Source organism: Theropithecus gelada, chromosome 2 (assembly GCF_003255815.1).
Source record: "Theropithecus gelada isolate Dixy chromosome 2, Tgel_1.0, whole genome shotgun sequence".
In the NCBI taxonomy this organism is placed as follows: domain Eukaryota; kingdom Metazoa; phylum Chordata; class Mammalia; order Primates; family Cercopithecidae; genus Theropithecus; species Theropithecus gelada.
Genome location: NC_037669.1, coordinates 54,591,615 through 54,616,558, shown reverse-complemented (window position 1 = coordinate 54,616,558; position 24,944 = coordinate 54,591,615). Strand labels below are relative to the sequence as shown.

The following is a 24,944-nucleotide window of genomic DNA, read 5'->3' as shown; positions in this document are numbered from 1 at the left end:
AAAAAAAAAAAAAAAAAAAAAAAGAAATTAGTCAGGCGGGATGGTACTCGCCTGTAATCCCAGCTGCTCGGGAGGCTGAGGCAGAAGAATCACTTAAACCTGGGAGGCAGAGGTTGTGGTGAGCCAAGATTGCGCCACTGCACTCCAGCCTGGGCAACAGAGCGAAACTCTGTCTCAAAAAAAAAAAAATGTAGGCCGGGCGCGGTGGCTCAAGCCTGTAATCCTAGCACTTTGGGAGGCCGAGACGGGCGGATCACAAGGTCAGGAGATCGAGACCATACTGGCTAACACGGTGAAACCCCGTCTCTACTAAAAAGTACAAAAAACTAGCCGGGCGAGGTGGCGAGCGCCTGTAGTCCCAGCTACTCCGGAGGCTGAGCCAGGAGAATGGTGTAAACCCGGGAGGCGGAGCTTGCAGTGAGCAGAGATCCGGCCACTGCACTCCAGCCTGGGTGACAGAGCGAGACTCCGTCTCCAAAAAAAAAAAAAAAAAAAAAAAAAAATGTAGAGACGGGGTTTCGTCTCAAACTCCTGGCCTCAAGTGATCTGCTTGCCTCAGCCTCCCAAAGTGCCAAGATTACAGGCGTGAGCCACCGCATCTGGCCACAGAACAGGTTTTCATAGAGTGTAGATAGTTTAACACTTACAGCTAATACTTATATCATGTTTATTTTGTGTCAAGCACTGTTCTGAGTGCTTCTGTACATATAACTCGTCTAATCCTTGCAACAGTCCCTGAGGCAGGGGCTGCTGTTATCTTTGTTTGACAGATGGGGAAAGTGAGGCTCAGGGAGAGATGAACACCTTCCCCAAACACACAGCAAGTAAGCAACAGAGACTGGATTTGAACCCAGGCCCCGAATCCCAATATCTGGCCTCTGAACCACCACTACTGTCCTGCTGACTTTCACACATGTTTTCATATCTGTAGAAAAAGTCTGGAAGATTAGACACCAAAATACAACTGGTGCTGTCCTTGGAGTCCTCCAAGTGGGATGGTCATGGGGACTTTCATTTTCTTATTTCTCAAATGTTCTACTATGACCAGGTATTACCGGTCCATGTTGAGAAAAAAACTTCGGACTTAGCAGAAGGCCTTGGTAGTGACTCATCCCCCCAAGATCTCTATCATATCCTGACTCTAAAGGGTCTGGTTGAGACTGGATACGGTGGCTCACGCCTGTGATCCCAGCACTTTGGGAGGCTGAGGAGGGCGGATCACTTGAGCTCAGGAGTTTGAGACCAGCCTGGCCAAGATGGTGAAAATACCAAAAAATTAGCCGAGAGTGGTGGCACATGCCCTGTAGCCCCAGCTACTTGGGAGGCTGAGGCAGGAGAATTGCCTGAACCTGGGAGGCATAGGCTGCAGTGAACGGAGATCATGCTACTGCACTCCAGCCTCGGCAACAGAGCAAGACTCTGTCTGGAAAAAACTAAATAAAATAAATAAAGGGTCTGGTTAAATGCTGATTGGTCAACACCTTAAGATATGGTACTGTCATGGAACAAAAATGTCTAAGCTGGAAGGCACCTTAGAGTTTAATTCCTGTTTCTCTTGTATTACTATCACGAGTAAGGAAAGTTCAGCCCACGGAGAATCAGGCTGTGGCTGAGTTCCTGCTGCCACCACCCACCGGGGTGGCCCTGGGCTTCTGTTTTCTCATTACGTCATGCTGCCTCCCAAGATGGGAGTGTGTGTGGATGCCCAGTGCTTCGTGCGGGGAGATGGTCCTTCCTTTTCCATCCGTTCTCTTCTCTGTATTGCTAGAAGCAGCCCCTGACCCAGCTGACATCACTTCCCACTGACTAGGAATCTGGCCTGGGGTTTCCAGTGACTAATATAGCAATTTAGGAACTTTCCATCCTAACGGGGCACTTCTCCTGGAGACTTTCTGTGTGCAGGAGTCTGTCACCAGCCCATTTTGTTCAAAGGGTAGGGGATTGTGCAATCTGATCGCAGCACTCACTGGCTCTGAAATCTTCTATGGTTCCTTGTAACTCTTAGGATCAAGTCCAAACTCCAAAGCTGGGCATTCGCTTGAGGGTCTTTGTTATGTGGTCCTGGGCTTTATCTCTTGCCTTTCCTTCTTCTACTTGGCCCACCTATGTTTATATTTTCTTTTTGTTTGTTTGTTTTGCTTTATTTTTTTGAGATGGAGTCTCGCTCTGTCACCCTGGCTGGAGTGCAGTAGCGCTATCTCGGCTCACTGCAACCTCTGCTTCCCGGGTTCAAGTGATTCTCCTGCCTCAGCCTCCCGAGTAGCTGGGACTACAAGTGGGCACCACCACACTTGGCTAATTTCTGTATGTTTAGTGGAGATGGGAGTTCACCATGTTGGCCAGGCTGGTCTCGAACTCTTGAACTTAGGTGATCCGCCCATCTCAGCCTCCCAAAGTGCTGGGATTATAGGCATGACTCACTGCACCTGGCCAATTATTCCTAGTTTAAAAAAATGCCTTTCTCACTTCAGTAAACTCAGTGGAATACTGGTCATAAAAATCCATTAATGGGCCAGGTGCAGTGGCTCACGCCTGTATCCAAAAAAAAAAAAAATTAGCCAGGCATGGTAGTGTGTCTGTAGTCCCAGCTGCTGGGGAGGCTGAGGTGGGACAATTGCTTGAGCCTGGGAGGCCAAGGCTGTGGTGGTCCATGTTTGCACCACTGCACTCATGCCACCTGGGCAACAGAGTGATGCCCTGTCTCAAAAAAAAAAAAATTTTTTTAAATTCTTATTTATTTTTTATATTTTTGAGAAAGAATCTCACTCTGTCACCTAGGCTGGAGTGCAGTGGCACGATCTCAGCTCACTGCAACCTCCACCTCCTGGGTTCAAGTGATTCTCCTGCCTCAGTTTCCCGAGTAGCTGGGATTACAGGCGTGTGTCATCAAGCCTGGCTAATTTTTGTATTTTTAGTAGAGACGGGGTTTTATCATGTTGGCCAGGCCGGTATCGAACTCCTGACCTCAGGTGATCCACCCGCCTCGGCCTCCCAAAGTGCTAGGATTACAGGCATGAGCCACTGTGCCTGGTCCCTGTGGTATAATGTTAATAAATAAGACCAGGATGCAGAATCTCAGGCGAGGCGCGGTGGCTCACACCTGCAATCCCAGCACTTTAAGAGGCTGAGGTGGGAAGATTGCTTGAGGTGAGGAGTGCAAGACCAGCCTGGTCAACATAGTGAGACCCCGTCTCTTAAGAAAAGATACAAAATCTTACCTGCAGTGTGGCAACAACTACATCCAAAGACACATCTATGTAGAGGGGGTGATTTTTGGAAAGGAGGAGTACCCTAGTGGCCTTCGGAGGGTGGTGAGGTGCTGTGTAACTTCTCCCCCGTATTGTCCATGTTTTTTTTTTTTTTTGGTGAACAACCATCAGTTTTATGGAAAAACACCAAAAGAAAGAATACATTATTTTTATTGTTACCAGTGGTAGTTCCCTGCAAGTTTTGTCCCATACTTCAGAATAGGCAAAGTATTTTTGTATCCATGGCTCTCTTGATCCTTATAACAGTCCTCTGAAGACAATGTGGTATGTGTGTGTGTTTTCATTCAATCATTCACTTAGCATATTTTTTTTTTTTTGTTTTTGGAGACAAGGTCTTCCTCTGTTGCCCAGGCTGGAGTGCAGTGACATCATCATGGCTTGCTGCAGCCTCCAACTCCTGGGTTCAAGTGATCCTCCCATCTCAGCCTCCTGAGTAGCTAGGACTACAGATGCATGCCACCATGCCTGGCTACTTTGTTTATTTTTTGTAGAGACAGGTCTTGCTATGTTGCCCAGACTGGTTTTGAACTCCTGAGCTCCAGCAATCCCTCCTTGGCCTCCTAAAGTTTGGAACTGCAGGTGTGAGCTGCTGCACCCGGCCTCATACACTTGTTGAGTTCCCCTGACCAGGACTGGGACTTAGCTGAGAGGAATGAGATGCCCGGGGCAAAATGGAAGGAGGCGCTGACACTCAGGGTCCTACGGTGCCACCTGAAGATGAGCGCCTCCTGCATTTTCCTTCCCTAGGTGCCTCACCTGACTCACCCTCATCCTGGCCCCGCCTCCACTCTGAGCCAGGCACTATTCTCAGTTCTGGGGAAGTAACCATGAACCAAACAGGTAGAGCTCCCTGCCTACATGGACCTTCCATTATAGAAGGGGAGGCAGGTAGAGCTGGTACCCACTGAGGCTCCCACGGGCGCAGTGACTGCCCCAGGCATAGCAGCAGCTTCGACCCTCCTGTCCCGTGCTCTTTCTCTTAAGTCTTGTGTACTGGACCCCATGGGTGTCCAGCAGAGTCAGCGTTGTAACTTGGGCCGCCTGTGGACCTCAGCTAATGGTGATGTTTCCAGTGTGGAGGGGTGGTTGGGGAGGATGTCCTGGAAAAGCCCAGCTAATGGCTAGCGTGGGGACCTCTCCTGGAGGGACTGCCTCTCTGACTCTAAGCAGAGTCCTCTCCCTCCCTTCCAGCCTCCTACGTGATCACAGACCTGACCCAGCTGCGGAAGATCAAGTCCATGGAGCGGGTGCAGGGTGTGAGCATCACGCGGGAGCTGCTGTGGTGGTGGGGCATGCGGCAGGCCACCGTCCAGCAACTTGTGGACCTCCTGTGCCACCTGGAGCTCTACCGGGCTGCCCAGATCATCCTGAACTGTGAGTAACTCAGGGCCTTCCTTGGGTGGGGCCCATCATGCCCCTGAGCAGTTTCCGTCCGTGTGAGTTGCACTCTCTGGCCTTAATACTTTTTTCCTCTTTTAATTAAAAAACTAATTTAATGAGTGAGTTTATCATGCACATAAGAAACTGGTAACAGGCCAGTCCTGGTGGCACACGCCTGTAATCCCAGCACTTCGGGAGGCCGAGGCGGGTGGATCACCTGAGGTCAGGATTCGAGACTGGCCTGGCTAACATGGTGAAAACCTGTCTCTACTAAAAATACAAAATTAGGCCAGGTGCGGTGGCTCACGCCTGTAATCCCAGCACTTTGGGAGGCCGAGGCGGGCGGATCACGAGGTCAGGAGATCGAGACCATCCTGGCTAACACGGTGAAACCCCGTCTCTACTAAAAATGCAAAAAATTAGCCGGGCGAGGCGGCGGGCGCCTGTAGTCCCAGCTACTCGGGAGGCTGAGGCAGGAGAATGGCGTGAACCCGGGAGGCGGAGCTTGCAGTGAGCCGAGATCGCGCCACTGCACTCCAGCCTGGGCGACTAAGTGAGACTCTGTCTCAAAAAAAAAAAAAAATACAAAATTAGCTGGGCTTGCTGGCCTGCGCCTGTAATCCCAGCTACTCTGGAGGCTGAGGCAGGAGAATCGCTTGAACCTGGGAGGTGGAGGTTGCAGTGAGCCAGGATTGCACCACTGCACTCCAGCCTGGGTGACAGAGTGAGACTCTGTCTTCAAAAGAAAAAAAAAGAAACTGGTAACAGTGGTTACCTGTGGGGAGAGGAACTGGGCAGCCAGAGAACACAGTGTTGGAGGGAGACTTTACTGTAAATTCTTTCGTACCTTTTAAATTTGGGCTATCTGTTCCAAAAATAAGTACATTAATTAATTTTGAAAACTCCAATAGCTATAACAAAAATTCGAAAAAGCATTCAGTAAAAATGATTCATATTGTCATCCTTTCCCCACTTTACATCCCAAGAAGTAATGACTTTGGTAAAAATTTCTGGCTTTTCTTACTAGAAATTTTCTCTGCATGGCAAGGGTATTATGCATCTGCAATCCCTTTCTAAAAAGCTTTTTTTTTTTGAGACAGGGTCTTGCTCTGTTGCCCAGGCTGGAGAGCAGTAGTGTGATCAAAGCTCACTGCAGCCTTGATGTCCTGGGCTCAAGTGATCCTCCTGACTCAACTTCCTGAGTACTTCGGACTATAGGCACATGCCACCATGTCTGACTAATTTTTCATTTTTTTGTAGAGATCGAGGCTGGTCTTGAACTCCTGGTCTCAAGTGATCCTCCTGCCTTGGCCTCCCAACGTGCTGGGATTGTAGGCACGAGCCACATTACCTTGCCTGCAACCCCCTTTTGATACAGATAGTAGCACATCATGTACTGGTGTGAATTTTTTTTTCACCTAGCAATAGACCTTGGGGACTGTTTCATATTGACACATTCTTTCTTTTTCTTTTTTTTTTTTTTTTTGAGACGGAGTCTCGCTCTGTCACCCAGGCTGGAGTGTGGTGGCGCAATCTCAGCTCATTGCAAACTCCTCCTCCCGGGTTCACGCCATTCTCCTGCCTCAGCCTCCTGAGTAGCTGGGACTACAGGCGCCTGCCACCATGCCCGGCTAATTTTTTGTATTTTTAGTAGAGACAGGGTTTCACCGTGTTAGCCAGGATGATCTCGATTTCCTGACCTCCTGATCCGCCCGCCTCAGCCTCCCAAAGTGCTGGGATTACAGGCATGAGCCACTGCTCCTGGCCGACACATTCTTTCTAATTGCTACATTGTATTCTTTTGACAGATGTTCTGTGATTTGTTTAGCTTGCCCCTATTGAGATATGTTTATGTTCCTTCTAGCATTTTTTGGTTCTTTTTTTTTTTTTTTGAGATGAAGTTTCGCTGTCGCCCAGGCTGGAGAGCAGTGGCACAATCTGAGCTCACCACATAACCTCCACCTCCTATGTTCAAGAAATTCTCCTGCCTCAGCCTCCCAAGTAGCTGGGATTACAGGTGCCCACTACCACACCCAGCTAATTTTCTTTTTTTTTTGTTTTTTTTGATATGGAGTCTTGCTCTGTTGCCCAAGCTGGAGTGCAGTGATGAGATCTTGACTCACTGCAGCCTCTGCCTCCCAGGTTCAAGTGAGTCTCCTGCCTCAGCTTCCCAAGTAGCTGGGACCACAGGCACCCACTACCATGCCTGGCTAATTTTTGTATTTTTAGTAGAAACAAGGTTTCACTATGTTGGCCAAGCTGGTCTCAAACTCCTGACCTCAAAGGATCCACCTGCCTTGGCCTCCCAAAGTGCTGGGGTTATAGGTGTGAGCCACCGCGCCCAGTCAACTTTTTGTATTTTTAGTAGAGACAGGGTTTCATTATGTTGGCCAGGCTTGTCTTGAACTCCCAACCTCAGGTGATCTGCCCACCTTGGCCTCCCAAAGTGCTGGGATTACAGGTGTGAGCCACCATGTCTGGCCATTTTTCTGTTCTGTATAGTGTCATGATATACTGTCCTAGACGTATAGAGCCTGTTTTGCACACATGTAAGTGTAGCCATGGGACGGCTTTCTGTTATAGTATTGGAATGTCTGGGTTGAAGATTTTTGCATTCTAAGTGTTGATTGATATTTAGTATTAACAAATTACCTTCCTCAGAAAAAAGGATCATGTGTGGTGGGGACATATTTAGCTGGTAATACCTCCCTACCCTGAAGGGTGGCTGTGAAGTTGAAGAGCAGGTCAAGTGCCTGATGTTCAGCTGGTACTCAGCAGAAGGCAGTGGGAATGGGGGTTCTGGTTACCCCCACACCTCCTCACATCCCCAAAGAGACCCCCTCAGTGTAGGGCTGGGAGCCACTCTTCTGCAGGTACTTAACTGAGCACCTGCCTGGTGCTGTCCTAGGTTCTAGAATACAGCACAGGCAAAGCGACAGGTCCTCTGCCCTCACGAGGGCACAGTCTTGTGAGGAGACAGTTAATGCACAGGAAAACAAGTAAAGAAATGGGCAGGCAGGATACAGTGACCAGATAGGGGAGCATCCTAGGACAAGGGGTGAAGGAAGGCCAGTGCGAGGATGTGAACCTGGAGGAATAGGAAGAAGACAGCCATGTGACACATTGGTAAGAGCCCAGGAGAGAGGGGCCAGCGTGTGCGAGGGCCCTGAGGAGCCAGTGGTGGGAGCCCCAGACACCCGGGGAGGAGCTGTCCTGTCAGGGTTCCTGAGCTGGGAACCACCTGGCTGGACCAGCAGACCAGATTCAGCACCTGCCTGTCCCTCAGGTCTTCTGGAATCACTGAGGGCTTCCAGGAAGAGGGACTGGGAGCAAGGGCCTGAGGGTGGGGGCCTAGAGAGCACCACCCTCTGAGGTAAACCAGGAGAGCAGAGGATGGTGTGGTGGACCTGCAGGTGGAGAGATCTAGAGCTACAGCCCAGGCTGGGCTTTTGGGGGCATCATGGAGCAGACCACACCAGGCACAGGGAGGCCAGTGGGGCAGCGAGAGCATCTCCTCCCTTCAGCTGCCAAGCGACTTTCCAGGCCTTCCTGTCTGGGGTAGGGAATGGGGTGATCTGGCTCCCAATGGGAGTGATGTTCCAGCACAGGACCGTGGCTGGACCTGCTTCTGCACAGGCCGGACCCTGACTCCACTGTGTGTCCCAGCAGCATAGTGGTGGCTCCTCTTGAGTCACGGTCCTCCCCATCCCCTGAACTTCTGTCTCCACCCCTGCTGGCCACCTCCCTAAGCCCACCTTCCTCCTCAGAGTGGAGAGGGTCGGCTGCCCGGGCCACAGCCTCCCCACTCCTGGAACCCACCTGCAACCCCTCCTGCCCGGTGCTCCTGAGCCGCTGCCGTTCCTTACATTCCCCCTGCGAAAGTTGTCAGAATTGACATGGAGTGATTTTGTATTAAAAAATAATAATAATAATAAAATAACCCTTGGCTGCACGTGGTGGCTCACACCTATAATCCCAACACTTTGGGAGGCCGAGATGGGTGGATCACCTGAGGTCAGGAGTTTGAAACCAGCCAGACCAACATGGTGAAACCCTGTTTCTACTAAAAATACAAAAAAATTAGCTGGGTGCCTGTAATCCCAGCTACTCAAGAGGCTGAGGCAGGAGAATTGCTTGAACCTGGGAGGCAGAGGTTGCAGTGAGCGGAGATTGCACCACTGCACTCCAGCCTGGGTGACAGAGCGAGACTCCATTTCAAAAATAAATAACTCTGACAAATAGAACTAGGGAAGGCCATGAAGGGAGAACTGTCATGCATAAAGGCCCGACAACACTAACTGTCACGGAGGACTCTACAAAAACCACAACCTTGCATAAATACCATCGTAACCACACACAAAAAATACCCCTGCGAGGACATCTGCCCAGCAAATGCCTGTCCGACCCTGGAGACTGTAATCACTCTTGCTATTCAAGGATAGTTATCTCAAAACAGTTACGTAATCCTCTTCACTTTTCCTTTGAAAAACCTCCCTGGATACGCCCTTAGTTTACTATAGCATATGTACTCTCATTCCGATGCCCTATTCCTGAGTAAGTATCATTTTCTTTTTTTTCTTTTTCTTTTTTTTTTTTTGAGATGGAGTCTTGCTCTGTCACCCAGGCTGGAGGGCAGTGGCGCGATCTTGGCTCGCTGCAACCTCTGCCTCCTGAGTTCAAGCGATTCTCTTCCCTCAGCCTCCCAAGTAGCTGGGACTACAGGCGCCTGCCACCACACCTGGCTAATTTTTGTATTTTTAGTAGAGACGAGGTTTCACCACATTGGCCAGGCTGGAATCGAACTCCTGACCTGAGGTGATCCGCTGGCCTCGGCCTCCCAAAGTACTGGGATTACAGGCGTGAGCCACCACGCCCAGCTGCATCATTTTCTTGTAGAGAGCCTCTCTTTGTTTGTTATTTAGGTTGACACCCCGAAGGCCAGATCCTCATTCTGGCCCACCAGAGAGGCCAGGTGGTTTCACAGTGCAGTGGTGGGCGGCAGGCCTGAGTTTCAGTTCAGGCTCAGCCTTGATTGTGTGGCTCTGGACAAGTCCCTTCCTTTCCCTGGGCCCCAGACCTCTTGACCCCCTTGTCATCCAGCTCAAGTGCAGTCAGGAGCAGGGGCGGGAGTTCCAGCTAAGTCTACGTTGGAGAGGGGGATGATGGGGTGGGGCTGGCACCAGACCCCGATATTGCTCCCGCAGCTTAGGCTGAGAGGTTGCAGGGGAGTCCCAATGCCTGAAAGCAGAGAAGCACCAGGGCTTTGAGACACAGCCTGTTGTTGGACACTCACCATTGATGTCAAAACCTGTTGACTAATCTCACACAGATTCTTAGCAATGTGACGCCAAAAAACAATAGAGTGTGAAATTTCCAGAGATACTCTCATCTGAGTGTGATGCCTTTTTAGGGGAACACTGAGCACTTTTGAGGTGTTGGCAGCCCCTGAGGGTCTGCTCAAAGGAGCCCCTTCTCCACCCAAGGAACCTGGCCAAGAATGGCCAAGGGGTGAAGGTCACACCCGGGCAGCCTGGATCCAGAGCCATCCTGCTTAGCTTCTTTTTTCTGAGATGGAGTCCTGCTCTGTTGCCCAGGTTGGAGTGTAGTGGTGTAATCTCAGCTCACTGCAACCTCTGCCTCCCGGGTTCAAGCGATTCTCCTGCTTCAGCCTCCTGAGTAGCTGGGATTACAGGCGCCTGCCACCATGCTCAGCTAATTTTTGTATTTTTAGTAGAGATGGGGTTTCACCATGTTGGCCAGGCTGGTCTTGAACTCCTGACCTCAGGTGATCTGCCTGCCTTGGCCACCCAAAGTGCTAGGATTACAGGTGTGCGCTACTGCACCCGGCCGCCCTGCTTAGCTTCCACAGGGGACTTCAGCTGCATCAGTTGCCTCTGAGCGCAGTGCTTGGGCGTCCAGGAAACACTAGTGATGCTCTTGCCCGTTGACCTCTGTTCTGCTTAAAACTTTACTAAAGATCTGTGCTCTCCTGTTCTCACCGCCTCTACCCTCCTTTCTTATTCCCCAGACCTCATCTTCCTTCTAGCCCTGCTGATCAAAATTGCCTGAGGAAGAGAGATTAAGGCTGGTTTCCACATCCACAAAACCCCTGCTGTTCTTCTGTTATGGGTGTCTGGTCATGTTTTGCTATTGGTTTGAATTCTCAGGCAAGGCACTTCCCCTTTCTGTATCTTTTTTTTTTTTTTTTTTTTCATTAGGAAAAAAAGTGCTGTAAATCCTTGTCACTTTTTGGAGGTGAATATAGAGAAGCATTTTAAATTTCTTATTCTACCTGGTCAGAGTCTCTTCCCTTCCCTAATTGTTTAATGTTTAACATCAGTTAAACATGCTTTTGCACTCACTTGCTTAGGATTGGTTATGAACTTGCTCACTGTCGCTGGCAGTTTGAGAACCTGACCTCTGCCGACCACTTTATTTTATTTATTTATTTATTTATTTATTTATTTATTTATTTATTTACTTCAGACGGAGTCTTTCTCTGTCGCCCAGGCTGGAGTGCAATGGTACGATCTCAGCTCACTGCAACCTCCACCTCCCAGGTTCAAGAGATTCTCTCGCCTCAGCCTCCCAAGTAGCTGGGGTTACAAGCAAGCTCCACCATGCCTGGCCTAATTTTTTTTTTTTTTTGAGATGGAATTGCACTCTTATTACCCAGGCTGGAGTGCAGTGGCATGATCTCGGCTAAGTGCAACCCCTGTCTCCTGGATTCAGGTGATTTTCCTGCCTCAACCTCCCGAGTAGCTGGGATTACAGGCATGTGCCATCATGACCAGCTAGTTTTGTATTTTTAGTAGAGACGGGGTTTCTCCATGTTGGGCAGGCTGGTCTCGAATTCCCGACCTCAGGTGATTTGCCCACCTCGACCTCCCAAAGTGCTGGGATTACAGCCGTAAGCCACCACGCCTGGCTGGATGCCCACCACCTCTTAAAGGGTGTTAACAATAAATTTGAAGAAAACAGTACTTGAAAACCCCACATACCAAAAGTCCTGGACATGAAGTGGCTTCCTGAGGGACTTACCTCTCCAGGGGATGTGGCTGGATGTGACTGTAGCCTTTTGAAGGCCCTGCTTGAACTCAGTGGTACGATTGGGGCCCACTGGGGGCCATATCCATGCACAGTCTCTTGAAATTGTGAACTGCAGAGGCTGCCTGGTCTGAATGGATAGAGGGCTGGCTCCGTGGGTCTCTGTTCCTTGATTTTCCTCAGACTTAGTTGCCAAGGCCATAGTTATTTAATTTGTCAAACACTGAATATTCTCAGATGTAGAATGGGCCAGGCACAGTGGCTCACACCTGTAATCCCAGCACTTTGGGAGGCTGAGGCGGGCGGATCACAAGGTCAGGAGATTGAGACCATCCTGGCTAACACAGTGAAACCCTGCCTCTACTAAAACAAACAAACAAACAAAGAATTAGCCAGGCGTGGTGGTGGGCGCCTGTAGTCCCAGCTACTCAGGAGGCTGAGGCAGGAGAATGGCGTGAACCTGGGAGGCGGAGCTCACAGTGAGCTGAGATCGCACCACTGCACTCCAGCCTGGGCAACAGAGCGAGACTCCATCTCAAAAAAAAAGAAAAAAAAAAAAAAGAAATAGAATGGATCAGTACTGAAGGCTTAGAACAGAAAGCAGCTACCCATTCCTTGCCCTAGCAAATCTGCTGGTCAGAGTCAGCCCCTTTTTCCTCTTTTAGCCATCCATGTCTTGGTCTCCTCCATTAGCCTTCCAGGTTCACTACTTATCAGGGGAAATCCCCACCCCCAATGTTCAACGTGGGTTCTTTTCTATTTCCCTAAGCATCGGCTGGTCTGAGAAATAAAGGGAAAGAGTACAAAAGAGAGAAATTTTCAAGCTGGGTGTCTGGGGGAGACATCATATGTTGGCAGGTTCCGCGATGCTCCCTGAGCCGTAAAACCAGCAAGTTTTTATTAGCGATTTTCAAAAGGGGAGGGAGTGCACGAATAGGGTGTGGGTCACAGAGATCACATGCTCCACAAGGTAATAAAATATCACAAAGCAAATGGAGGCAGGGCGAGATCACAGGACCACAGGATGGGGTGAAATTAAAATTGCTAATGAAGTTTCAGGCATGCACTGTCATTGATAACATCTTATCAGGAGACAGGGTTTGAGAGCAGACAACCTGTCTGACCAAAATTTATTAGGTGGGAATTTCCTCGTCCTAATAAGTGTGGGAGCACTACAGGAGACCAGGACTTATTTTATCCCTTCAGCTTTGACTGTAAAAGACGCCGCCCCCAAAGGGGCCATTTCAGAGGCCTACCCTCAGAGGCCATTCTCCTTCTCGGGGATGTTCCTTGCTGAGAAAAAGAATTCAGCGATATTTCTCCTATTTGCTTTTGAAAGAAGAGAAATGTGGCTCTGTTCCACCCAGCTCACCGGCTGTCAGAGTTTAAGGTTATCTCCCTTGTTCCCTGAAGACTGCTATTATCCTGTTCTTTTTTCAAGGTGCCCAGATTTCATAATGTTCAAGCACACATGCTCTACAAACAATTTGTGCAGTTAACACAATCATCACAGGGTCCTGAGGTGACATATATCCTCCTCAGCTTATGAAGATGACGGGATTAAACAGATTAAAGACAGGCATAGGAAATCACAAGTATTGATTGGGGAAGTGATAAGTGTCCATGAAATCTTCACAATTTATGTTCAGAGATTGCAGTAAAGACATAAGAAATTATAAAAGTATTAATTTGGGAAACTAATAAATGTCCAGGAAATATTCACAATTTATGTTCTTCTGCTGAGGCTTCAGCCAGTCCCTCCATTCGGGGTCCCTGACTTCCCGCAACAACTACTGTTAAACAAGTGCAGACAACAGTGGCTGAAAGACAGGCGTTCATTTCCCTTTCCTGTGACTGCCAGGCTGCCCCAGGCTCATGTGGCAGCTCCGTGGTGGTGTGGCCCAGGCTCTTTCTTCTTTATTGTTCTGCTAACGTGGACACAAGGCTTCTCACATGTGAGATGGCCCCTCTGTGCCCCCATATGCACACGGCAGCCAGCAAGAAGAGAAAAAGAGGAAAAGGGTGGGCACACTCCACTTCTTTTAAGGACATGACCAGGGAAGTTGCTCACCTACTTTCTCTCATAAGCTATTGGCCAGAACTTGGTCACAGAACCACACCTGCTTGCAAGGGAGGCTGGGAAATGTAATCTTTAGTTGGAAGGTTATATGTGCAACTAAAGCTTCTAGTACTCTAGAAGAGGAGGAAATCAGTATTGGAGGGACAATTATCAGTTTCTGCCACAGTCCATTTTGACCACCCACATATCCATATACACCTGTCTTGACATGCATGAAACATCTGCTTTCCACAAGGGAGACAGGCCTGGGGGCCTAATCAGTCATTTCCTTTAGGGCAAGTCTGGTATGTGTGGGTGATATGTAGCCTTCTCTAATGGCCCAGTGACCCAGCGCCTCTCAACCAAAGAGAAGCTGTCTACATCCCCTTCCCCCAGCACACCCAAATTCAGTGGTGGAATTTGAACAGGAAGCCACAATAAAAACTACCACTTGAGATGAGAAACACGAGGTAGTTACTTGTCTATAGCAGTCAACAAATCTGGCAGAGGAGCAATTGTAAAACTCCATTCCCTGTTTTTTTTTGTTTGTTTGTTTTTTTTTGAGACAGAGTCTCGCTCTGTCACCCAGGCCAGAGTACAGTGGCGTGATCTCGGCTTACTGCAAGCTCTGCCTCCTGGGTTCACGCCATTCTCCTGCCTCAGCCTCCTGAGTAGCTGGGACGACAGGCGCCCGCAACCATGCCTGGATAATTTTTTTTTGTATCTTCAGTAGAGACGGGGTTTCACCATGTTAGCCAGGATGGTCTTGATCTCCTGACCTCGTGATCCGCCCACCTCGGCTGCCAAAGTGCTGGGATTACAGGCGTGAGCCACTGTGCCTGGCCAAAACTCCATTCCCTGTTAAAGGAGTAAGTTCTTTGCTTGGCCTATTTGGCAGCCCTTGGTTCTCAGTGATCTGTGATTCTCAAAGCATCGTAAGCATCAGTATCACCTGGGAACTTGTTAGAAGTGCAAATTATTGGGCCCCACCTCATCTGCTGATTCGGAAGCTCTAGGGGTGAGGCCCAGCAGTCTGGCCTAAGTTCCCCAGGTGATTCTGATGCACCTTGAGGTTTCAGAACCAATGCTCTGGCCAGGCGTGGTGGTTCACACCTATAATTCCAGCACTTTGGGAGGCCGAGGTGGGTGGATCACTTGAGGTCAGGAGTTCAAGACCAGCCTGACCAACATGATGAAACATCGTCTCTACTAAAAATACAAAAATTAGGCCAGGCGTGGTGGCTCACGCCTGTAATCTCAACTACTTGGGAGGCTGACGCAGGAGAATTGCTTGAACCTGGGAGGCAGAGGTTGCAGTGAGCTGAGATTGTGTCACTGCACTCCAACCTGGGCGACAGAGTAACACTCAAAAATAAATAAATAAAAATGGAAATACAAAAATTAGCCAGGCGTGGTGGTGCGTGCCTATAATCCCAGCTACTCGGGAGGCTGAGGCAAGAGAATCTCTTGAACCAGGAGGCAGAGGTTGCTGGGAGGCGGAGATTGCAATAAGCCGAGATTGCGCCACTGCAGTTCAGCCTGGGTGACAGAGCAAGACTCAGTCTCAACAACAAAAAAAAGAACCACTGCTCTGATAGCTGGTCCTCCGTGATTTCTGGCTATGTTTGGAGGCAGGGGAAGTGGAGCTTCCATGTTCATTATTCTCTGTGGCCTTATGTGAAACGGAACTGGAAAGAATGTGCTTTTATTTAGGGCTCTTTGGCTTTCACAAACCACCTCCTGCTGGTGTGGGTCTGGGACTTGAGTGGAGCTGTAGGAATCAAATAATCTCCAGCTTTTATCAGATTCAGCTGTGGTTTCTTTGGCACCACAGTTCTGTCAAAAACCAAGAAGCTTCTGCTCTCATGGCAGAAGAAAATCAGTTCTGCTGTGGTAATCACAGCCAAAGATCCAGCCTAGACACATCTTAATTCTTAGCCCTGAAGTGTTTGGTCTGTTACGTCTTGGCTTCTGTGCTTAGCCTCCCCACCTCACCCCCCAGTGTAATGTGCTTACCTGGAGCTTCCCTTGAAGCCACCTGAAACAGTAAGTTGGATGGGAAGGCAGGACTCTTAATTTGACTTTTGCCTTTGAGCTCTCTGTATTTGGCAGAAAACCTCTTCTGAGGGTCAATAGTAGAACTGAGAAAGGTGGAGCAGAGATCAGATGATTAGAAAGCTTAGTACCATGGTCTTCCCTGCTGCTGAGGCAGGGGGATCTTGAGATCCCCCAAAATGGGGATTCTTGTTGACTTGGATTGTTAGCTACAGGCTGGGTCTTTGTTTTCTTTCCTTCCTTCCTCCCTCCCTCCCTCCCTCCCTCCCTCCCTCCCTCCCTTCCTTCCTTCCTTCCTTCCTTCCTTCCTTCCTTCCTTCCTTCCTTCCTTCCTTCCTCCTCCTCCTCCTCCTCCTTCTTCTTTTCTTTCTTTCTTTCTTTCTTTCTTTCTTTCTTTCTTTCTTTCTTTCTTTCTTTCTTTCTTTCTTTCTTTCTTTCTTTCTTTCCTTCTTTCCTTTCTTTCCTTTCTTTCTTTCACAGAGTCTTGCTTTGTTGCCCAGGCTGGAATGCAGTGGTGCAATCATAGCTCACTGCTGTCTTGAACTCCTGGGCTCAAACAGTCCTCTTGCTTCAGCCTCCCAGGTAGTTAGGACTATAGGTGCAAATCACCATGCCCAGCTAATTTTTTTTTTTTTTTTTCAGATTTTGGAATTTTTGCATTATCTCCTTAGTGGCTGAGCATCCCTAATCGAAAATCCAATATCTGAAGTGCTCCAATGAGCATTTCTTTTGAGTGTCATGTTGTTGCTCAAAAAATTTTGGATGTTGGAGCATTTTGGATTTCAGGTTTTCAGATTAGGGCAACTCCACCTGTTACCACTATTTTCAGTCCCTCTATAGGTTGGCTTTGCAGTGTTAACAAATATACTTACATTTCTTCCATAAGCTATAGGCAGTGTCTCCTGATGCCCCATTTTGTAAGGTGAAGCCCTTTCTTGTCCTCTCCTCTCCATTTCATCTCCCATCTTCTGGCAAAGACTAGTTGAAAAATAGTCCTCTGTGAATTTTGGGACCTCTGAACCTCCAGGGAAGAACTGGGTCTTGGATGAAGATTCACTCTCTGGGTCAGACAGGAAGGGGGAATACTGCCTTTGTGTCCTAGTTGAAAGCTTCCTCATTGTGATGGGGAGAGTACTATATGCATAGGGCATCTGCAGTGGCAGGTGATGGTCTAGGGTAGCATTTCCCACACCATGTGCCTCAGAAGACTGGTCCAGCAAGATACCCTGCTGCAAACAAAAGGGTTCATGAATAACTAAACTCGGGAAACCCCGCATACTTTATCACTGCCTCCACCTTTGGAGATTTACAATGCACACCAACTGTGAAGGCTCTGATAAGTCCTGCAGCAAAGAAACTTATTTAGGCTATTGTTTCCCATTCATATTTGACCATAGTATTCCTTTTCATTTGATACTTACTAATATGCCCATGAGATCAATATACTTTGTGAGTCACTGCTCTGGGGAAATGGTGACCATGGTGAGGGTGCTGGGCATCTCAGGGAAGCCCCATGATGGAGAACCTAGGGGGTCAGGGGCAGTACTTGTATGTTCAGACCAGCATCTAGCACGAAAAGAGTCTGTTTCTGGGGCTAGGGTCCACCATCACCCTAGGGCTTAACGACGAGAGTCCTACTGCAGACAGGGATTTTTCCAGATGACCAGGCTTAGGAGGGGACCATGGGCTGGGCTCCAGACCTTATATGCTGGCATCTTAGGGCCTTAAGAGCAGGAATTGAGGCAGAGGTGAGTATCCCAGCTATGGCTCCCAGAGAGAGGAGAATCCACTATAATCAATGCTGAGCTCTAGAGCTGATTAAGTGTCTCCAAAGGCTGGGTTAGGGGCTGAGCCTGTAGATGGTAGGGAGCAGATGGCTCTGGCTCTGAGGGTGGAGGCTGGAAACCGGGTGCACTTGGCCCTGCCACAGGGATTTAGATATGCAGGAGCTGGACAAGAGAGTTAATAAGGAACTAAAAATACATTTTTTGGCTTTTTTTGAGATGGAGTCTTACTCTGTTACCCAGGCTGGAGTGCAGTGACTCAATCTTGGCTTACTGCAACCTCTGCCTCCCAAGTTCAAGTGATCCTTGTGCTTCAGCCTCTGAGTAGCTGGGATTATAGGCATGCACCACCACGCCTGGCTAATTTTTGTATTCTTATTTATTTATTTATTTATTTTTGAGATGGAGTTTCACTCTTGTTGCCCAGGCTGAAGTGCAATGGCGCAATCTCGGCTCACCACAACCTCCGCCTCCCGGGTTCAAGCGATTCTCCTGCCTCAGCCTCCCGAGGAGCTGGGATTACAAGCATGCGCCACCACGCCCGGCTTATTTTGTATTTTTAGTAGAGACGGGTTTCTTCATGTTGGTCAGGCTGGTCTCAAACTCCCGACCTCAGGTGATCCCCCTGCCTTGGCCTCCCAAAGTGCTGGGATTACAGGCGTGAGCCACCGCACCCAGCCTAATTTTTGTATTTTTAGTAGAGACGGGGTTTTGCCGTGTTGGCCACGCTGGTCTTGAATCCCTGACTTCAGTGATCCACCCGCCTTGGCCTCCCAAAGTGCTGGGATTACAGGCATGAACCACCACGCCTGGCCTAAAAATACATTTACTGAGTGCCTTCTGTGTGCTAGATATTGGGGATGCAACCATGAAAACATAGCCAAGGTCCCAGGCCTCAAGGAGTTTATAGTCCAGTGGGAGATGAATTGTAAGGAGCTAACACATAGGAGCTAACACACAGATGCATGTCACCCACTGCAGTATGAGTGCTGAAAGGATAAATGTAGGTCGGGTGGGGAGGGCAGGTAGGAGAGTACAAGATGAGAGGATCTGATCTCATCAAGGGAAGTTTCCCTGAGGCAGTGAAACTTGAACCTCCTTCAAAAGGAATAGTGGACCAAGAAGTGAAGGCCCACACAGACATATCTAGCCAGGGGGAGCAGCATGTGCAAAGGCCCAGGGGTGGGCTGAGGCTGGGGACAGGGTAGGGTCAGGCCACATAGCGCCATGCAGGCCACCGCCAAGAGTTTGCTTTCACCCAGGAGTGAAGGGAAGACGTTGGAGGGCTTCCACCTGGGAGTATCCCCTTGTTTTGGCCACCATATGGACTGGGAGGCCGGGCCTGTGAGGTTCCAGGTGTCAACTGAGCAGGATAGGAAGACACTTGAGGAGTCTGAAGGGGTTTGGGAGGTGACCAAGGTTTTCTCTTCCCATCTGTTGCTACTATCTTCCTGGAAGTCTTCAGTTTCACAATTTTCATGCAGTTTCTTCTTGGTTGTGCAACTCTGACAGTTTCTAACTTTGGGTTTGGCATCTCAGCCAGAGTCATTTCCTTCCTGGAGCTGGGCTCTCATTGAGTGGAAAATTTGGGGCTGCTATGTGAAATGAAACAGAAGAGAATAAACCCTTCCTCTCCCGAAGGGGCAGGGCTGTGCCAGGTCCAGACAGGGCTTGTGTGCCTGCTCTCTTGGAAGGGTGCTCCGCCTCCGCCCCTTTCCAGCTGCTAGGGCACAACAGAACATGCCTACATCTAGACCCTGGCCCACTGCGACATGCCACTGGAGGTGACACTGTTGTGGGCCAAAACCACAGGCCAGGGGTCAGAGGACCTGGGTTCTAGTAGTAGCTTGTATTTAGCACCTGATATGTGCCAGGTAAGCATATTTTCTCACAACTCTTATTATCCCTATTTTATAGAAAAGGAAACTGAGGCTCAGAGATTAAGTAATTTCCCAAGGCCACATAGCCCGTAGTGATGAGGCCAGCATGGGAATTCAGGTCTGCCTGACCTTACCCCCTTGTTGGGTAGGTTACTAGATTGCATCAAGTCTCACTTTCCCCATCTGGAAAATGGGTAAAGACATTGCCCTATCTACTTTTTTTGTAGACTGGGAAGGTTCAAAGCATACGAGATGGTGAGGTTTTCTTTTTTCCTTCTCTTCTCCCTTCCTTCCTTCCCTCCCTTCTTTCCTTCCTTCCTTCCTTCCTTCCTTCCTTCCTTCCTTCCTTCCTTCCTTCCTTCCTTCCTTCCTTCCCTCCCTCCCTCCCTCCCTCCCTCTTTCCTTCTTTCCTTCCTTTTTTTTTTTTTTTGAGACAGAGTCTCACTCTGTTGCCCAGGCTGGAGTGCAGTGGCATGAGCTTGGCTCACTGCAACCTCTGCCTACTGGACTCAAGCGATTCTCCTGCCTCAGCCTCCAAAGTAGTTGGGACCACAGGCGCACGCCACCACGCCCGGCTAGAGGTTTTCTTAAAGTTAATTGCTGAGTGGCTAAGGACAGGTCACTTGAGCTTTTCCTTCCATGCATTCGTTATTCCATTGGAAAAAAGCAAGACTTTAATCACTGTTGGTCTCTTGAGAGTGGTGTTAGAATGAACAGAGTGTGGAATACCTCCAAGCCAGTCCCCAGGGTTTTAGAGAGGAAGGGTAAGAGCCAGGGTGAAGTGAACCATCCTTTATTGAACTCCTGCTAGATGCTTAGCTCTTACAACTAGGCTCCTCCGGTTGCAAGTTTTGGACACATACTCAGATGATGCATTAGCCACAATAGGCTCGGTTATGCTGCAGTATCAGATGAACCTTGAAATCTAGTTGCTCAACGCAACAAATACTGATTTCTCACTCACCTGAAGTCCAGTATGGGTCATGCAGTCTCCTGCATTCTTGTAGCCAGCTATGTCATCTAGAACACGTGGCTTCCAAAGTCACTGTGGCTGGGGAAGAGAGGGATGGAAGAGGCTCGCTAGCTGTTAAGTGCTTTGTCCAGGAAGTGATGGATAGCATCTCCACTTAAAATCCACTGGCTAGACCGGGCGCGGTGGCTCATGCCTGTAATCCCAGCACTTTGGGAGGCTGAAGCGGGCGGATCATGAGGTCAGGAGATCGAGACCATCCTGGCTAAAACGGTGAAACCCTGTCTCTACTAAAAATACAAAAAAATTAGCTGGGCGTGGTGGCGTGTGCCTGTAGTCCCAGCTACTCAGGAGGCTGAGGCAGGAGAATCGCTTGAACCCAGGAGGTAGAGCTTGCAGTGAGCCGAGATCGCGCCACTGCACTCCAGCCTGGGCGACAGAGTGAGACTCCGTCTCAAAAAAAAAAAAAAAAAAGAAAAATCCACTGGCTAGAACCAGGCATGTCACCCAGCCTAACTGCTAAGGAGGCAGGAGTATGAGAGGGAGCAGATGGTTATTTGGTAAGTACTCTCTCAGCTACAGGTTACCTCAGTTCCAGGGTGCTTACGGTAAGGTTCTGCCTAACTGTGGCCTACAGGGACCTGCATGGTCTACCTTTGCCCAGCTCTTTGACCTCACCTCTACCACTTTCCCCCTCAGTCATTCCCCTCAGCCACTAGGGTCATCCTTCACTTGCGGGGATATGCCAACTGTTTGCTCCCTAAAGACCTTTGCACATGTGTTCCCTCTCCTCGGAACACTGTCCCTCCCAGCTTCCCTGCATTCTTCCATGCTGGTCCTTTTCATCTTCTGGGTGTCTGCATACGTGGCCCCTCCTCATGGCAGCTTTTCCTGGCCAGCCTATGGAAGTAGGTCCATCAGGCACCCCTCCCTCGAGTTTGTCTTCAGTGTAGAGCTCCTCCTAGTTTATAATTAGATGTCTTTTATTTAACTAGCTTAATGTCAGTATTATGGCAGTTTTGATAAAGGATTCCCCATTCCCTAACATAATGAATGAATGAATGAATGAGAAAGAGTCATTTCAGCAGCAGGTGGAGTACAAGTTCACTGGGGAACCAGGGATTGCACAATTAGGAAGGCAGGCTGTGCTCTCAGGTTTGCCTCATTTCAGGTCTAGCTTGAGTTGGGAGTGTGTGTGTGTGTGTGTGTGTGTGTGTGTGTTTGTGTGTGACTGTGTATGGCCTGGAGGGCCAAACCCAGGGATTAGGAGGGAAAGGAAAAGAGAGGGCACAGAAAGCTGTGTTTGTCTCTGATAGGGCCTGCTGGCACGAGGGTGCTTTAGTTACAGCTGAATCACTTTTGTTTGTTCTGGAAGGGATCTATTCTGGCCACATGAGTCAGCTTAAGGACAAATTACTGTTTAGTTTGATGGGCGTGAAGGGTCCGGGGGATTTCCCGAGTGTGCTCACCCAGGAAAGACCTTGTTGCCGGCTCTGAGTCCCCTCTGCTCCAACAGCTCCTGGATTTGCCACTATGTGAAATGTTCTCACGCAGCTAGTGTGACGGCCCAGGCGCCATCAGCCAAAGGCCCAGCACCCATAAACATCCTTTAATCCTTTCTCCCGAGGGAAGTGGGGCATAAACAAGCACATAATAAATAAATCTGCATTCTAGGCTTTGCTTTCTTCAGATACAAGACAATTACCTTATACTTGGTAGCAATTATCCCCCAGAGCTGTTATCTATTTAACTAATCTGAATTAAATAGGCCACGGATATGGGAAAGAATTTAGGAAAAAAAGCCTGACCTAGAGTTAGAGATGGTCATTATAATAACAGTAGTAGGAGGCCAAGGCGGATGAATCACCGGAGTAGTAGGAGGCCAAGGCGGATGGTCAGGAGTTCAAGACCAGCCTGGCCAATATGGCAAAACTCCGTCTCTCCTAAAAATACAAAAATTAGCCGGGCGTGATGGTGTGTGCCTGTAATCCCAGCTACTCGGGAGGGTGAGGTAGGACAGTCGCTTGAACCCGGGGGCAGAAGTTGCAGTGAGCAGAGATCGTGCCACTGTACTCCAGCCTGGGCAACAGAGCGAGACTGTAGCAAATGATGGTAGCTTAGATCTGCTGGGTGTTAATTTTTTTATCCTCATGGCAAGTCTCGGGGACGGGGGTCCGCTTCCACATCTCATTTGTCAGATGAGGAAGCCAAGGCTTAGGAGGGTCCCCCTGCTGCTGAGCCCGACTGCAGGACACGCTGCAGACTGCTGGGAGTTCATTTGCCTTCCATGGCCTCAGTGATTCATGCTCATTAGGGAGAGCACAGGCATTCCAAAAACAAATCAGAGAGAAAAAGAAATCATGCCTGGCAGCCAGCTCTGGTGAACCATGACAGGGGCACAGAGAAGCGCTTCTGCCCCTCCCCCATTTCCTCCTTGTATCTGGGACTCAGCCCTCATCACTGTGGGTTCTCAGCCTCAACAAGGCAGCTGTCAAAGATATCCAGATTCCAGGCGGGGTGCAGTGGCTCACATCTGTAATCCCAGAACTTTGGGAGGCCAAGGCAGGTAGAGTGCTTGAGCCCAGGAGTTTGAGACCAGCTTGGGCAATATGGCAAACCCTGTCTCTACCAAAAAAACCAAAAACAAAAACAAAATTAGCCAGGCGTGGCGTCGTGCTCCTGTAGTCTCAGCTACTTGGGAGGCTGAGGTGGGAGGATTGCTTGGACCTGGGAGGTAGAGGCTGTAGTGAGTTATGGTTGCACCAGTGCACTCTAGCCTGGGCCACAGAGCAAGACTCTGCCTCAAAAACAAAAACAAAAAAATCCAGACTCTGAGAACCACCATGTCAACCTCCTGGTGCCTGTGACCACCTAAGCTGTAGATTAGCTGTTCCTTCCGTCACCTGCATCCCCTTCCCGTCCCTGGGGGTCCCAGCAGGGAGAACGCTGGGCTGCCTGCCTCCAGTGTGTGACTGAGGCTGGCTGCCAATGGTGTGGGCGCAGGCCCCCACCTCCCCTGCTTCTGGGTTCCTGTGTTACTTTGCCCTCACGGCCACTGTGCCTCTCGGGACTGTGCACCAAATCGCTGCCCACCTAGAATCGGTTTCCATTAGAGCGTTTAAAATGTTAAAAATAGCCTTCCACTCCAAATGCTTCCTTCGGAGGCCTGAGTTGGGAATCAGAGGTTCTTTTCTATCTGCACCTTTCTGGCAGAACTGAAGGAGGGTGGCTGCTTGCACAGCGTTTCGGGCCCCCGCTCTGGGCCAGCCACTTCACATTTGTCATCATGGAACCCTGGGACGGCCCTGGGACGGCCCTGGGAGGTGTGGGGTTATTATTCTGACTTCACAGGAGAGGCGCATGAAGCTCAGAGGGTTAGAAGGTCTGTGCCTGGGCGTGAAGCTGGAACTGTAGAGCCTGGGTCTGGTTCAAGCCAGAGCCGACGCTTCCCCACACTTACTCTCGTGATCCCAGTTCTTCTCTTTGATCACAGTCTGTATTTTTGGATCTCACAATCCTGCAGAATCAACTTTATGTGTGGAATTCTCTTGAGAATTTAATCCTGGGAGGAAAGAGTGCTGTCTTGGAAGCCTGAGGCTGCCCCTGTCTATCTGTGATAGGAAGTCCATGAGCAGCTCGCTCCTGAGCCTTCACCTTGGCAGACAGGAAGCTCAGCGTGAGAGTTAAAGTTCGTCACAGCCCTTTCTTGTGGGCATTTGGCCTCCTTTGCCTCATCCTGCCTTTGGTGTTCTATTTTTATTTCACTAGCTCTCTGGTGTGCCAGCCTGAACAAGTGGGCATTGCGTCTGTCTAGCTAGCAGGGAGCAGGTTTGGAGGGATGAGGACAGAGGCTATTTTCTCCACCTTCAGGTTTGGACAGTGAACAGGCATGCATGGACCTGCCCGCCCACCCAGCTCAGACCACACCGGTAGCTCCAGGGTGGAGATGAGGGCGGTTCGTGTTTATACGCACCATTTATTGCTTGCATTTTAAAGACACCTAAAAACTCAAAGCTCGCGAAGATGGGGGTTTCACAGGAAACCAAAACTTCTTGTTGGGGCTGACGTGGGGCTCTGTTGACTGACATCCGTGGCTTACATCCGTGGCTGGGTGTGGCCTGGTGCCTCTTGTGTGGGAGGGTGGATGTCAGCCCCAGGTGTGCTGACAGGTCTGGCCACAGGTAGCCCTGCCGACACTGCCCCTCCCCATCTATTTCTCACCCCTGCTCACTTCCGAGTGCCCTGTGGTGCCAGGTGGGGCCACCGCATGTCACTGCAGAAAGAACAAGAAAAAGAAAGAGAAAAGCTGTACTCTCTTTAGGATGAAAACATAATGACATTTTTTATCTTCCCCATGGGTGGAGCCCACAGAGGTCGGCCACAAATGGGTTGGTGGCCTTGATGTTCCTGCCAAGTGTGTTTTGACAGAGAGGCAAAGATTTGTGCTGAACAAAACATTATCCTGAATAGGACACTGGGCTGGGAGCAGTGGCTCATCCC

At 49.5% G+C, this 24,944-nt stretch overlaps 1 protein-coding gene across 1 annotated transcript in view; it reads left to right on the top strand.

Annotated features, from left to right (window-relative positions):
* The window catches only part of IRAK2 (interleukin 1 receptor associated kinase 2), an 80,024-nt gene that overhangs the window by 6,508 nt on the left and 48,572 nt on the right, over positions 1-24,944 (top strand). The window contains exon 2 of the mRNA XM_025376471.1: positions 4,461-4,643. Within this exon, the coding sequence (XP_025232256.1) occupies positions 4,461-4,643 (183 nt within the window). The remainder of the gene's footprint in view (positions 1-4,460; positions 4,644-24,944) is intronic.